Source organism: Drosophila bipectinata, chromosome 3R, assembly GCF_030179905.1.
Source record: "Drosophila bipectinata strain 14024-0381.07 chromosome 3R, DbipHiC1v2, whole genome shotgun sequence".
In the NCBI taxonomy this organism is placed as follows: domain Eukaryota; kingdom Metazoa; phylum Arthropoda; class Insecta; order Diptera; family Drosophilidae; genus Drosophila; species Drosophila bipectinata.
Window position 1 is genome coordinate 13,307,110 of NC_091739.1, and position 16,623 is coordinate 13,323,732.

At 43.6% G+C, this 16,623-nt stretch overlaps 1 protein-coding gene across 6 annotated transcripts in view; it reads left to right on the forward strand.

Annotated features, from left to right (window-relative positions):
• Nucleotides 1-16,623, forward strand: part of Glut4EF (Glucose transporter 4 enhancer factor) — a 110,940-nt gene that overhangs the window by 39,323 nt on the left and 54,994 nt on the right. For 4 of the 6 annotated variants that reach the window (XM_070281641.1, XM_070281642.1, XM_070281645.1 and 1 more), the window contains exon 2: nt 14,223-14,404. In XM_070281641.1, coding sequence (XP_070137742.1) covers nt 14,223-14,404 — 182 coding nt within the window. Of the gene's footprint in view, nt 1-13,288; nt 13,308-13,551; nt 13,574-14,222; nt 14,405-16,623 lie in introns of those variants that run through there. The other 2 variants (XM_070281644.1, XM_070281643.1) reach the window with 2 other exon arrangements.

Here is a 16,623-nt window from a genome sequence, read left to right on the forward strand (position 1 = left end):
ACAGAAAGCAAGAAACAGCAGCCCAAGTTAACTGTCAACCCCGATGGCGGCCGTAATTAATTGCCACAACAAGTTGCGACTGCAACCCAAGCCCCAAACTCTTGGCCCGGAGTCGGAGTCGGGTCTGGACACTTTATGCGGCAGATGTGCTCGTAAAGATTTCCTCATTGTTGAACGTGTGCATAAAAAGCACTTAAGGAATTTTCACCTACCAGGGAGGAGGGATGGTATACGCTTTTGGTTTCGTAAAGGAAATAAAATCTTTTGCGAAATGTGTGTCACACATTTCTAAAGCATAACGATGTCCAAAAGTACTTTACTGTACTTTACTTTACCAGATAGTCTTGTATGTAAAATAATTCATAGTTTCATAGTCTTTAGTTTAATTGAAAACTAAAGTGATTAAAACAATCAACTGGCAGTTCAAGTTCCTCAAACTCACGAGAATGACTGTTAACTGCGCACTTAGATGCGCCTGAGTTGCATCTGCAATCGAATGACAATTGCCGATTAGGGAATCAAGAATCGAGCAGCGACAATGAGCAATTAAGTGGCTTATAATGAGCTAATTAGAAATAAAGCACAAAAGACACGAACACTTTTCTGTGATTCTTTATGACAAAAAATGGCTAGAGATTGCTGGCGATTTGCTGGAGGCACTTCAAGTGCACGCAGCTGTGCGAAAAATGCAAACAAAAATTGAGATTAATGTCAACAATGGCAGCAGGCTCCAGCTCCAAGATTGGTTGCCCCCCGGGTGCCCCCTTTTAATGCCACTACTGCCACATAATGTGCTAAATCTGTCGACTTTGCAAATGGGGACGTGCCAAAGTCGCGATTTGCGAATGACACGTGTGCGGTGATAGCAGTGCGACTGCGACTGCCACTGACACTGCGACTTGGCCAAAACAACGGACTTGGCCAAGAAAAGGGAACGCGAAACGCAATGCTAAATGGCAGTTGGCAGATAGCGATGTGGCTGCTTGCCTGGCTAATCGGGCCAGAAGCAGAAAAGTATTCAATGCAACAAGCACGTGAGGCACGATAACTCACGGCGGCGGAAGTGGTCGCCACTGTTGACTTTTTATTCATTTTTTTTCTGCATGCTTTGGTCTTTGTTGGCTTGTTGGCTTGCACTCGCCTCTGGCCAGATAAGAGCCAGGCCAAAAATATTACGAAACACTCTGATAACTGATAACCGAACTTCACTTGCTATGCTAACAGTTGGCCAACAGTTGTTGTTGGCCAAGCGCAGTGCCAATTGAGCAAACTTTCTAGCCGCAGATATCTGGGCAGGTGCAAATGATGCAATTGCCCGATTACAAAACCAATGTCAGTGCCAGTTGTAAATGTAGCTTTCTAAGGGCAGTCTACTCCCCCCTGGAGACCCAAATTAATAGGCCATTTACCCGAAATATCAAGTGCGTTATTAATTTTAAATTTCCATAAACAACGGCCATTAGACAACACACACACACGATGGTCGGGCCAAAGCGTGAAATTTAAATAAATGCACTTGAGAGAGTCGAGCACAGCCTTTTCTACGATCGGAGGCCGGAGGGAAATGACCCCATTAACATTTCCACGCATTTTGTTTTTTTTTTTTGGTATACCTGCTGAGGGAACAGACATGGTACTCCAAAAATGGGAAAAAGGGAAATCTCCCTTGGGTGCATTCTTCCACGTGACTATTTTTAAGTATCTAGTTTTTCCCTTCTTCCATGCGAGGTCTTCGGTTTTCGGCGATTTCAACGAGTTTGAATAAATTAACAGGGAAGCGGCCCGGCCCGGCAGCTCTCAAATATTCGCCTTTAATTACATGCAGTTGTCTCAAAATTAAGTGGCCATCTCACCACCACCAAGAGCGGCGATCTATGTATCTGTATCTGCGGCTCTCTAATTAGGCCGCTCGCAGCACCTGAACCTGTGTAAAATATTATACGGCCGGAGGACAGCGACAAAGATAAAACAAAGTAAATACGAGCTGAGCCAAGTGGCTGGACAAAAAACTAAAATAAAATAAGAGGAAATAGGAGGAAATAGTGGAGGTTTGAGGCATAGACCATGCCGCATAGAGGAGGAGCAGCATAATCATCGACTGCGGTCAGGGAATGTTTGAAAGAATTCCGGGGAAAAAAGGTGCCGAAACACGGTCTCAGATACCTTTCTGTATCTGTATCTGTATCTACGTATGGGCGGCGGCAAGTGTGCGTCTGTGTTTGTTTAAACATTCTTTGTGCAGGTCAAAGGTCAATGGTACTTTAGCCAGAAAACTAGTTTTCCAGACGCATCTGCCCCGAATGATTTTCCATTTCACTTGTTTCAAAGATCGGCATAAATCTCTGCCACAGATAGGTACTTGTATCTATGTATATTTTGTTCAATTGTCAAAGTGTAGTATCTGCAAGATAAATAGCGGAAGGACGGACCAAGACATGCTCGAACTAGTGCTAACAACTTTAGCAAATAAACAGCCACAAATCCACCGCCACACGCACGGCTATCTCACAGATACACTTCTTTATTGTGTATCTGTGTTTGCCCAGCCCCAGGGCTGAATATTTCCGCATTCGAATGCAAACGCAGCCTTCACCGGCTTCGCAGTTTATTTTCATTTTATTGGCTGGTAGTTTACTGCAAGCTCGTTAGTTTTGACATCTCAACTTTTGGGCCATTCAATTAACACGGCTCCCTCAGTAGGAGTATCTGTATCTTTGGCAGAAAATCACTTATTTTTCAGCTGAATTCAAACTTACTCATCTGTGGAAATTTATATATTTTTTCTGTTGCTTGCCGGCTGGCGCTGGAGTTTGTGTTTATGGCCTATTGGCTACCGTTTTGGCCATTGTGGATGTTGGCCGTTTGTTGCATTACTTTCACTTTTTTCGCACGGCAACAAAAGCCGGCGATTTCTTCTCTCCCACTTCTTTCAGACCCAGCTCGGCTTTATGCAACAACTTAAACAATTCCCCTGCTTTATGGCGGCAATTGTTGCCATTTTGCCGTTTTTCGCCCCAACCAACGATTTGTGGCTTACAGGTGTTTGCCGGCTGCAACAGCTGTTAGTAGGAGCAAGAGAAAAAAAAACTTTACTTACAATTTACAATCACTTGGGTTCCTGCTGGGGCAATTTAAATGCAACATTTGTTGCCACGCTTTATTGAACAGTTAAGCACACACATACAGCTCTGTAACCCACTTTTCTGATGCATTTTTCCCCACTTTGCTCTCTATTTGCAGGTGCGTATATATGCGATTTGATTGAGTAAACAGCTAAAATCCAGCAAATAACAGCCAAGAGTCGTAAGTTTTGACACCCCGGGGATGGTAAGTCTTTTATATATGAGCTCCCATATGATTGCAATCCGCTTTCAATTATGTAGATGCCCAACTCCTCCAGAGGAGCAGAGGGGAGATTCTTTAATTAAACTTTGGTTTCTATGAGCCAGCTTTAAGTTATTTCCAACAAGTGCCAGTGCTCCATGCCCCATACCCCATAGCATATCATAGCAAATGGGCAACAATTTTAAAAGTTTTCAAAGCTCTTGCCGCCGCCTCCTCCTTCGCATTTCTTGGCACAAAATAGTGCAAATACTTGGTCGGCGGCAAAAGTATAAAAAAAAAAGATAGATAACAACAAATGCCAATCATTGTTTGCGTAGCACATCAGCAGCTGTTGGCTGTTGCTGGCTGCACCGGCGCAGATACGCATCCATGAGATACTTTTATTTTGTTTGCTGGCCATTGCCGCTACAAAACTGGCAGTCTTGTGTGAAGTGCAAGTTCTAGCCAAGATATCTTAAAGGCAGCGACTTGATTATGCAATAATATAGATACTTTTCAAGGCCCAACATTGAAGCTCAAGTCATCAAAAATTATATATGCTTTTGCCTAATATCCCCTACATTTTATATATTTACTTAACATCAATGCTCGAATTATAAACCAAATATTTAAGCACCAGTCCAGTCTGGATAGCCGCATGATTATGCATCTTTCAGATTCGCCTCTAATGAAGCCGTTTGAATGTTGAGGTAGTTTATTTTTTATATCTCTGGCACATTTGGACCATAAAACAACTCCGCTTGTTTCATTCACGTTGGTGTCTTAGGTCTTTTGTAGTTTTCTGACTTTGGTTTTACTTTTTTTGCAGTGGGTTTTGCTTTTATGCTAATACCGAGACGTGCAAAAATTCGCACTTTCCAACTCGTTTGGCATGCCAAATTCCCCATTCCAAAATTGCAAAAAATAAAAAAATTATAAAACCAAGAAAGGAAAGCTAAGTTCGGGCGGAGCCGAAGTGATATACCCTTTAAGAATGGATATTTATCGAAAATATCGCTTAAAGTAGGCCGATCCTTATTAAAATTATATTATAAAACCATTATATTAGAATACAAAACTTAATAAAAATGTCTCAAGCTTCTATCTTCACAAATACTAATGTTGGTATTTTTTACCAAATACTAAATACTTTTCCGATTGTTAAGTTATGTTAAGTTGTTAAGTCCACATTGATGGCTATATCTTCCCCAATTCTCATCCGATTCCCAAGCGGAGTATCTTAAACGGTTTCTGGATCGATTCTCCGCCATCCTGCATCAAAATCCTGAGACAAAATAATTTTTAAATTTTTTGTCCAATTTTCGTGAGGGATTCCTTAAAAATGGGGTTTTTCCCTATAGGGCCCACAGTGATGGCTATATCTTCCCCAATTCTCATCCGATTCTCAAGCGGAATACCTTAAACGGTTTCTGGATCGAATCTCCGCAATTCTGCATCAAAATCCTGAGACAAAATATTTTTTGGTTTTTTTGTCCATTTTTCGTGAGGGATCCCTTAAAAATGGGGTTTTTTTCTTTAGGGCCCAAAGTGATGGTTATATCTTCCCCATTTCTCATCCGATTTTCAAGCGGAATACCTTAAACGATTTCTGAATTTATTGTCACCGTTCTGCATTTAAATCCTGAGAAAAAATATTTTTTCAAATTTTTCGTCAATTTTTCAGATGCCTTCACTGCGTTGCCCACTTTCGACCAAAATTATATTACCCTCTGCAAGGGTATAAAAAGAGACAAACTTTATGCATTTTGTGGTGGCTTCAGTAGTTTGCAAATTTTATATGTTTTCTGCTACGGCGGCAGCGAATGGCCCAAATATCAATTAAGGCCAGCAGCTATGGCCATAACCATAGCCATGTTTTCACTTTCCGTTTGGCAAGTGGGTCGCACTGATTCGCAGGCGGCAAGTGAAGAATGCTGGAAAAATCTTCTTAGTTCTCAGCCTTTCAGTCTCCGCAGCAGCATATGCATGACCCACTTTTTGCTTGGTTGACCAAAATCATATAAACCATAAATTTGCGGCATCTAATCGCATGGCAAACAAGTTAATTTGCAACTCCGCCAGCCAAGTGGGCCAGGCACTGGTAGCCAGGTAGGCAGGCCACACCTGCAACCTGCAACATGACTCAGTCTGCAAGCCAGCAAGCCTGCAAGCCGGCACAGCTGCGTAAGTTTCCGGGTTAATGCTAATGCTAATTTAGTGCCGGGCCTCATTGTTCTCATTGTTCTGGCCAAAGAGCAACGCGAGATACAATTGTCCAGGTGGGGAGGCAGGCGGATGCAGGCCAAATGTCAAAAGTGAAACAATATAATTATTATGCTGGTGTGTCTTTTTTTTTTCTTCATAAGCCATAAGCTGCTGCGCCTTGGCACAGTTCTCTCCTAGCAGCGAGCATAATTGCAGAGCCTCGACTTTGGATGGCCCACATTGAGGCCTCATTACCCTGCCAGCCGGCAGCTCCTATCTCAGATACAGATACATCCGAGGTAATGACACGTCTGCTGGCACTTTGGCTGCAAAATTTGTCATGTTCCTGGGCGTTTTGGGGCCAATTTGAGGAATCATTAACTTTTATGGCTCCATTCCAATGAAAGAAACGAATATTGTAAACAGAAATGCATTTTCCATTTTCCTTTTTTCCCCATTTGCGTGCTCGCCACACGTCAAAATGCAACAATGAAAATTATGGCATTCGGTTGGCTAATCGCTGCCTCCGTGCCGCAGGATAATGCAACTGGATCCCGAAAGCATCGCTGCCCGCTACTGCTTCTAATTCCCCGTTTCCTGCGCCTGTCGCCCATAATTACGATACAATTTAAAGCCAACTGCCCCCCTTCCTCTACGCCACCCCTTTTGGTTGGGTTATGAAAGTCCATTTTTAAAGAGGCAGTCTGTGCATTTGCCTCACCTGCGTGTTGCCAGCGAATAAAAAGACTGCAGTTACAGTTAACAGCATCTAATAGATACTTTGCCACCTTGGCATTACCAGATGCAGATACAAACTAGACAAGTACATGAATGTGTGTGTGTGTGGAAAGCTGGTAATAAAAAAAAGTACCATGAGTAGCGAGAAATTGAAAAATCAACAGAAGAAGATTGATTTAAAAGCCTCTGATTTGAGGCTTGGGCCTGGCATTACGCATACGCCCTGTGGTTGCACCTGTCGGATGAGCTTACCGGCAGAACCTAATCCATTGGCAACTAGTTTACTGCGTTTGCTTCCTAGCTGCACTTTCACCAGCCCCCTGGTGGGAAATTAATTACCAAAAGCCCATTCTACCATTAGTCCAAAGCCCCGAATTGCAGCAAGCGAGAGGCCCAAAACGATTTTCGACTCACTATGACCATCGATTTGTGTCTTGTCCCGGCCAATCGCTTAATTAAAATCTTTATTTGCCATTCCCAGAAAGTACTTTCGGCCAAGAAAACCCAAGCCGAGAGTCGGGAGATATTTCAAAAGAGGCCTTCCCCACCGTCCGATTTCGAATCGTTGTGAAACTCCAGAAATCCAAAGCCGAAACCGTGTCGAGACTCCAACGCCACCCGCAAATCTTTCACCTGCTACAGCGTCTAGCCACGCCCACTCTTCCGCCCGTAGCCTCTTCTCCGCGACGCCAGAGACGGCAAATTACTTGGGCTACAAATTGAGCGCAAACGCATAATTAATTCCAGTGCCAGAGCTTCAGAGCTATGGTGAAGGAAAAATGGGAAAAAATTAAGTTAATGTTTTGAAATCAGCAGGTAGCTACTAGAGGGGAGAGCACTGCACACAGATACAAACGCAGACAGTCGAAGCACAGACATAACGGTAATTGTAAGGAGGCAGCAACAGTAGCAACAGAGTAGCGGTGGCATGCCCCTAGCGTTTTTTTTCATCCACCACTTTGATTTCTAACACGCCCAGCAACTGACGAACTACAATTTCGGGGCACCGACAAAAAAATTGAAGTTAAATGGGAATGATTTATTCAAATATTTCAATTAGACTTAGGAAATATGTAAGTATTTTATGGTTAACTTGGCTCAAAGCAAGGCCTATCTTTCGACTGTGCTATTATTATAGATCCGAGGTCTTTACAAGTCAGTCCCCTGGCCTAGCCTCGAGTTGCAATTTGGAGTACTCCATCTTTGTCATATCATCTGGCCGGTTAACCACTTTGGCAATTAACCGTTAATGCGAATATGCGTCCACAACAACCTGGCCTCCAGACATATGCTCTCTTGGCCGAAAATGTGCGAACAACACCATCACACCATCGACTCCCCAGACGAGTGGAATTTGAATTTTGAATTTGAATTTTAATTCGATTTTTTTGTAGAGTCAATGCCGTTGGCGTCTGAAAGTTTCTCAGTTTCTTTCTTGAGTTTCTCGCACCTGCCGAATGGCGGCTGCGCAGCGCCATGACTTGGCAGCTTGTCTGCTCACCTGGCCCCAAACAGCACCACCACCAGCACCAGCACCTGCCCCAATCACCCCACCACCTCCACCTTTCCACAACCACTTCTTCTATTTCCAACTCCCAACTGCTCGACCGACTGGCTGCGTTTCATAATACCCATGAAAGCCGAGACGTTGCGGCTTTGCTTTTTGTTTCACTTTTTTTTCGGTTTTTTACTTTCACTCGCCAAAACACACAAAGAAATATTTTATACTAAAAAGTATTTATTTATTTATCAAATAATTTAACAAGATCACCATCTTTATAGAGATTCAATTAAGGTTCAAGAATTTAAAACAAATATTTAAGATTTTCTCTAAACTTTAAAACCCATTGTTGCAACACACCCACCTATTTTTGTTGGGGGAGCTTTCTAAAATGTTAAAACAAATTCGATTCGCTTTGATTTGATTTGTTTGATATTTGATTGAAATTGTGAAGCATTTTAAATCGGTTTGGGCCACAATTATGTGAAGAAACGCTTCTTCGATTTGCTCGATTTCTGCTGCTGCTATTCGCTGCACTTTCGTTTTCCGCTTCTACATTTGCTGCAATTACGCCGCAATTACAGTCATGTTTATGTTTCAAATTTTCAGGCAACAGGCAGCGGCTGTATCTGGAAACCGGCTAACAACAATTGCAGCCAAATTAACCGTTAGCCACGTTACGTACGTGCTACTTAGAAACTCGAAAAGTTGACTTTAAAATGTTTTTTCCGTTTCGCTTTTGGGAAAGTTGTCTGTCTATATGGTGGTATGGAAAATTCAGCAAAATACACAGTCTTATAGCTTAATTGAAGCTTTATTTCTGATCACGTACTGAGATCCCCAGTCATGTTTCAATAATCCCGCGCCTCTTGTTTGCATAATATTTGCTTTTTTTTCTTAAACACCAAGTGTTCAACTTGAACTAAGTTGCCCCAAAGCAGCGGGTGGCACCACCCACCGATTACCGGTAACCGGCAAATCAGAGATCTATGATTTACTGCTTGCATCACTCTATATACCTGACCAGGCTAACATCAGTTGCGAAAGTAAAAATGAATTTTTTTCGCTGTGTATTTGGGTCATCGATCGTTTCAACTTTATATAATGACCCACAAAATACTGAAGAAATACAGTTTCCTTAATGACTTTTCTGGCTTGTTTATACGAAACTCTGTCAGTCGCATCTCTGATCCAATAAAGCATAGCTGCCCCCCGTTTTGGGGCACACACATTCCTTCACCATTAGACAGCTCAAACTGTTTCGCATTATGCTGAAAATGGGTTAAGTGGCTTTCAATTTAGACACAGAACACAGAAAAAAAAAATGCGAACAATATTCAATTCCATTTTGCGCGACTTGTTGAATGAGTTTCTCAGGGGCGACTGAATGCCACACCCATGTGTGAATGCTTCCGGCAAGCTATCCCAATCCCGATTCCCCTATCCAGATACCACAATTGACTCACCGAACCAAAGTGCGATCTGAGCCATCAAAACATTCACAATGTTTCATTCAATTACGATTTCTGATGGCTGTTTTTCAATTTCCATTTTCCATTTCAAGTTGAAGCGCAATTGCAGTCCGAAGTTGCATGATCAAGACATGGCCGGGTCGTTACGTAAATTCCGATATTGCCATGTACGAGTATGTGTTTAGCATTTCCAAAAGGTAAATAAATAAAAAATAAAAACAAAGCGCCCAGACGGACGACGGACGTCGTCGACGAGGACGGAAGGCGAATGAATGTTTCGTTCCGTTTTCGAAACGCGTCAAATGACAATGGCAGAATTTATTATCGTTCAGCGGCTCCAGCTGACTCAGCCTGAAAGGGGTTACAAATCTACTTACAGTTTGGTACTATAGACTGGGTACTTTGTAAACTGCAGTGCTTATTTCCTCATATTGGCAGCGAGTGTCAAAAATGCCAGGCGTTAAGCGGCTTTGCAACAATGGTTGCTGCTGCTGCTGCTGCCTAATCCACAGACAATTAACCCAAATTGCAACTCGGCACGTGGGCACTCTTGCAGCAACTGCAGGACACTGAAAAAATCATACTTCTCCTCTTTAAATGGCCTAGCTCTAAAGCTAATAGTATTTCTTAAAGTGCACAAGATATCATTGCACAAGACAGCATCGTCAGCTGGCAACAGGCAACTGGCATTTGAAAGTCTTTGACTTGCTGCAGTTACCTTAAAATAAAAATTGCCTCGGCCCAAGGTAATGGGCAATTAGCTGCAGCCAACCTTCTGGGCCAAGTCTGGGCCAACTCAAACAAATGAGGCAACGGAAAAAGACACAAAAAAAAAAAAAACACCACACCAGAAAACAAACAAACCCTGGAGTGCGACTGACATGGATATGGCAATTTGCTGTCCCACTGGTCACTCGCAGATACTTGCAGATACAGATACAGATACGTTCCGGCAGATAGCCTTTAATTGGGTTTAACTGGCTGTCAATGGTGGTAGTTGTTGTCGTAACTCGCAAAAGGGGGTGCCCCGGGTGGTGCATGATCATAAAGTCAATGACTGATCAAAGTGGGTTTTTTTGTTAAACTTTAGTCTTAAACTTAAGACGAAAACATTCCCCATTTAATAAATGGTTTGGGTAATTGTTGGGTTTTCTCAATGAGGGTTGCTTGACCCCGTTTTCACTGGGTATTGGCGGGTATTGAGTAAGGTCTCGCCCCTTATCGGAAGAAAGAGTTCCCGCTGAATTCCACGCTGAAACATGATATGTTTGCTTGGCAATCTTTTGGAACCAGTTCTGGGTTATCGGGTCTCTTCTCTTCTGTGAGTGTTCCAAGTGAAAGTGGAAACTTGTTTGTCATTCGCTCGAAAACGAAGATTAACCGTCAAGCTTTGGCTTTGTCTCTGGCTCTGCAAAGCCAACTCCCCTTCCAGGCCAGACCAAAAGTATTTCGTTCCGATTATTATGCTGACTAAATAATGTTGATAGCCCCTTATCTGGTACCTACGGTGCCCTGGCAGAAAAATAACACAAAAGTGGGCAAAACCGCACCCGAAAATCAACATGACAAAAAAAAAACAACACACAACTGCAGCCTGGGAATACCACTGGACTCCGATTACTAGTCATATGTGTGCCGTGTGTTTTCTTTCTTTCGGAATATAATTGTATTCTCCTGATAAGCACGCTACCAAGATAAGGGCTAGACCGCACCAGAGGGGCGGTGCAAGGGGTGTAGTAGCTCAGCCGGCTTGAGGGTCAGACAGCGAACGATCGAATGATGGCACGCGGACTCGTGTATCTGTCAGATACACACAGGAGTGGCGCATGCGCAAAATTTGTCACTTGCCCCACGACAGCCTCATTATGTTTATATGAGGCAAACGTGTCGGGCTTCCTGTCCTGCCCCTCCTGCCTCTCCCCGTACCCCTTACCCATCTCGTGATATTTTGAAATGCGTGAACGCGTGCCGGAAACATGAGCGGCATGCGAAATCCGTCAGATAATCGTAAATATTCTCCGTTTCGCCTTCGGTGGCTAAATGAGTTTAAATGAGTTTCGATTTTTGGCAGACGATCGATCGATCGATCGATCGATGGAGGTGATTTTGCAAAGCGAATATGTTGGCCAAAAAGTGTCGGAAGTGGCCTAATTATGGCAGCAAGATGTCTGATAAACAAGTGATTTAAAGTAAGGAAAGTAAGCTTTAAATATTTAAATTTTTAAATTTTTAAACCGAAATTCCCCCCTCCTAAGACCACCTCCCTTACCACCCCTGCTGTAAGCCTGAACTAGATGTGCGAGTGCTTCATCAAGTTTTACTGTGTCCGTCATAAACACTGCATAAAGATGATGGCATTAAGTCCTAAACCCGGCTAAAATCCCCGGCGAAGTGTAAAAATCCCAGCATGAGCTCAGCTCGAAACAGCAAGCAGTCAAGAAAAAATTGGCCAAAAGGGGCGGTTGGGCAGGGGGGAAGCGCTTTCGTCATCGCATTGCAGCGTCATAAACAACAAAGATACATATTTCTCTTAAGTCAAAGTTAATTGCTCTTAAATCAAAGTGAACGACACGATCGGCAACCGCCGAGCCAAAAAGAAAGGGGCCGAAAAGGTGATGGGGCCGGGGGAGTGCGGGGATGCTGATCGGCTAAGCAGACGACAGGTAAAACAACAACAAGAGAGCATTATATAAAGCAAGTTGTGCGGCAACTGCAGCTACCTGCGGAAAAAACTCAAAGATACAGCGATATCACTTGTATCTTGAGTTACGTAAATCGCCGATTTGAGTGAGTTACTTTGCTGTATCTGCTTCCCCCGCAGGTATCCCCCCGGTATCTGTGGGGGAGAGTTGCGATTTTTTTTTTTGCAGCAATTGTTAGGGTTTTGAGTGAAAGAGAACGCGACGGCGCAGTGGGCAGGAGCGGAGCAGTGCACCGCGGGTGCACAGATTGAGATACATAAACAAAACGGCAAAGCATGCGAAAAGCCAGCACAAAGCAGAGAAACAAAAACAAACCTAGCTGAGAAACCGGAAAATTCGCCAATGCCAGCGGGCGAGAGCGAGGGCGCAGGCGCTGCGGGCGCCGCAAAGTGGGAGGGGGAGGTGGTAGAGCCAGCGAGCGGGCCAACAGAGAGTGGCTAACAGAGAGCGCGAGAGAGTGCCCCAAACGCCGGCGACCGAACGAGCCGCAAACGAGGCCGGCCGAATGCGAAAAAGCCGAGTCGCAACAAAGCGAACCGAAGCCCCGGCAGCCGCGGCGAGCGCAGCACAGAATCATTCTTGAAAACGCGCGCGAACCTTTCGCACCACCAGACCGCAGCCTGAGATACAAATTCGCAAATTCGCCATCCGCAAGTCGCAAGCTAAAAACGACAAAAAAAACAAAAAAAAAACTACCAATAACTCCAAAAAGCCCTGAGAGCCGAAAAGTGCAAGTGAAGTTCGGATATTGAAGCGAGTGGAGTGCCGGTGGTAAGCTCGTGAAGTGGGAGTGGGAAAAGTGCGAGTGAAAAGGAAGTTGAGGTGTGTGTGGATTCGAAAGTGGATTCTGAAGTAACAGTGAAAAAGTATCTGACAGATACACCAGCCATCCATCCATTCAGCCCAGCCCGGCCCGGCCGACCCATCCCCAGAGCGCGGGAGAGCGAATAAAAACAAATTAGGAACGAGGCCTAGTAGCCCAAATTCGTGCTACCAAAGCCAGCCAAGAAGTTGGCCGACAAAAGATCAAGCGAAAATTTGAATAATTAAAAATAAACACGCGGCGCGTAAGTGTGTATGTGCGTTGTATCCGTCAGATACGCATACGCGTTCGCTGACGCATTTTGTGCCGCTGACTACCGTTATAGCTGCCGCTGCCGCTGCCGCTTCTGGTGCTGCTGCCGGCCGGCTTTTTGTGCCCAATTAACGCACATTCAACAAATTGCCAGTCGCCGCGGACAACAAAAAAATATGTGGCATTAGTACACAGACTCGGCGAATCAAATAGAAATCAAAATACTAATCTTATCGACCATCGCGGCCGTAATAAATCTTGCAATACCCCAACACATAGATACATAGTAGGTAAATTAGCCAAAAAGTACTTGGTGTGTGCACAAGCAAAAATAAATTAAATAAATTAAATACTTTCTTTTCCCATACGTTCGTTTCATTTCTGGCTTTTGAGCTGAGATGCAGTGCAATATTGTTGTTGTTGAGGGGAAAAAAGTTTATAAATAAATGTACAATATACAAATAACTGAATGCAGATGTTTGGCATAATAAGTGTCACAATCAATAGCTGAATCTGCCAGGGCACTAGCAGAGCGTTCTTGAATTCGGATTCGAAGGTGATTGCATAAGGATATCTAAATATCTATATCTCTATCTATATCTATATTGTTTGGCCCCGAGTTCCGTGCTTGGTTGTTACCAAGTGACCTCATTCAAGGTTGCTTAACAAAAGGTATCTGATAGATTGCAGTTTACTTGGTTTCTCAATTAGCGCCCACGCGCCTCAAAAGTTTTTGCATATTCACCTGGTGACTGGATATTGGATGTGTGTAGTGTCTATAAGGAGGGCTTATGGAAATCCCCCACCCTTCATAACCGTGGTCTGTAATTAACCTTGACTCGTTGGCCTGTGAACTATCATTTAATTGGAATTCACTTCTCGGAAACACTATTTTTTATCAAATCTAGTTTTCCAGTGAAATATTCCTACTTATTATTTACAAAAAAAAAAAAAAAACATTTCGCTTGCGTGACAGATGCAACATTGTTGTAGATGCAGATACCAAAAAATAAAAAAAAGAATGTGTATTTGGCAAAAGCCAATTAACCGATTGAGAATCACTTTAAAGTACCTCTACTGGGTCATTAATTTTTTAATGGGATGCTCAATAAAAGCTGATGACTCAGAATAATAATAAACTACAACCCAGCGACGATAAGTGAATTCTCATTTATTTTCAATTTTTTTTCTTTTTTTCCATTCAGGAACCGATTGAGCTGAAGAAGCGCCTGGAGGAAGTGCGTCTGCTGGAATCGCGACGCTCCGCCCGGCTAGCAGATCAGGATCGCGACACGGACTTCGCCAGACTCGCCGACATGAGTGGCGACCGCCGCAGAACCACCACACACAGTATTGAGGTGCCATCGCCGCTGACGCCGCAGCACAAGTGAGTAGATACCATATAGAATATTAGATAGTAGTCTATCCTACCCACATAATACTGCCCTCAAACTATGGCCGGTTTTCACTCGTTTATTTTGATATTCGATATTCGCTTCTTGTTCGCATAAATATGCAACGATTGGTGAGACTGTCTGCGGAGACTGGGCCATATCAATAATTTATAAGTGGCGACAAATTAGCGGAACCGGCCAGCAAGTCACGGACATGGCTCGATCCATGTTTTAATATCAATAAAAAAATAGTGTCTCCATCCAGTCGGGCTGTCTTGCCGCCATGCCGGTTGTCATTTTGCCGGCTGCCCCCTTGCCACGCCCAGCTATTTAGCATAGACGCCGCTGTAACTGCACTTACATAAAGAGTTCTCACCACCCCGTCCAGACCTCCGGCCACTCTTCGCCTTCACAGTGCTCCGCCGGGACGACAACTGATTGCAAAATAATTCAAATTTTCAATTACTGCCCGCTCAGACGTCGCGACGACTACGTCGAACTTAAAGACGGCGGCGACAAAAAAAAAACACAAAAAAATACAAAATAAGAAAGACTAACATTTGATTACGATGGCGGGTACTCGGAAAGGGTATCTCTTTCAGACTAATACCCTTTATCAGAGGAGAGGAAATGCTTTCTAACTAAAAAATCTTAGAGATAATATTTTTAGGAAGATATAAGAGTCTGAGATATTAAGATTTCATTTAGTATCTATGGAATGGTGTAGAGCATTCCATTTCCGACTTGCCGGCTTGCACTTTGTGGCGATGATTGTCACTTCCCCCTCCACACAGCCCCCCCGATGGTTGCGTATTCCATTTCAATTTCAATTGATAAGCTTCGCGCGCCGCAGTCGAAACTATTAGTCAAGTGTGCAAAAAGGCAGAGGAGGCAGGGGCAGAGGCAACACTGAATGCCGGCCACGTTCTCAATTGATAATAAAAATAATAACAATAATAATCAAAATAAAGAAGGAAAAAAAGTAGGAGGAACTGGGAGCACAGAACAGGCTGCAAAATATGGCGCGTCATGTCCAGCCAGCCGGTTGGGCGGCAAAAGGGGGCGGTGGAAGAAAGTACCACCAGAGAGGGGTGGCCATGGTGATAGAGGGGAAGGAGACTGGGGGCTAGGGGCACTTCAATTGCGTCGCAGCCCAAAGTCGAAACTTAAAACAGCTGGAAAAACTAAAACTAAACCCCGGCAGCGATCTAGCTACACAGAGAGAAAAAGAGTAACTTTCAAAGTGTATTTTGAATAAATTTTTACAAGAGGGGTTTTTTTTTTATTATTACCTCAAACTAAATATTTAATATTAGGTCCAAGCTAGTCCATTTTCTTGTCAAGTACATCTCTGATGCTGCAGTTGATGAAAAAATGGTATTGCCACAAGAGGCAAAGTCAACACAGAACTCGTTCCACGCCGCACAGCTTTTCGTTCTTTTTCAGCTTTTTTGTGTCGTTGTCTGTAATAAAATTCAAATAAAATTCAATTGAGTTCAGCGCGAGTCGCTGCGCCAGTTTAATTTAATTAATTACAATGCCAGAGAGTTGGCGGGAGCAAGAGGCGATGCCAGCTCTGTGGCATGTGGCAAGCTGGCCACCCTAAAACCCAAAACTAAAACTAACTCGGAAACCGAATTTTGCCGGCTTTTTATCTGTGTTGCTGCCCCCATCAGCACTATCAACTATTCACTATCCCACTATCCACTTTTTTTTATTATTTTTTATTTTTGTTTGTTTTTTTTTTCATTTGATTCGAATGCGAGTACGAATGCGGAAGTATTTTTTCAACACAGATACGCAAATAAGCTGTGAGCACGCTGGTGAGCGTGCGTATCTGTATCTGTAGCTTTAGCTCTGTCTCTGTATCTGTATCTGTATCTGTATCTGAGAGTCTATCGTCGCCATATTCTTTATGTGGCTTGATATGCCGCACACACATACACACGTGTAATGATAACAACTCGCTCACCTTGCACGAAAACCGCCTGCCATCCCCCCCACCACGTCCCTCGACCCCACCCTTGCCACGCGCTTCTCGCGTAATGCGACGTAATATCAACGGGCCTCCATAGGCCCCGAAAACCCCCCACCTGGAGCCTTGCCTTGCTAATCTAAAATGTGCTTTTCTCGCTTACGTGCTCGCCCGCCTCTGGAATCGGAATTTTGTTTTTAATGCGTTTCTTTATAATATTATTAATTTACATAGTTC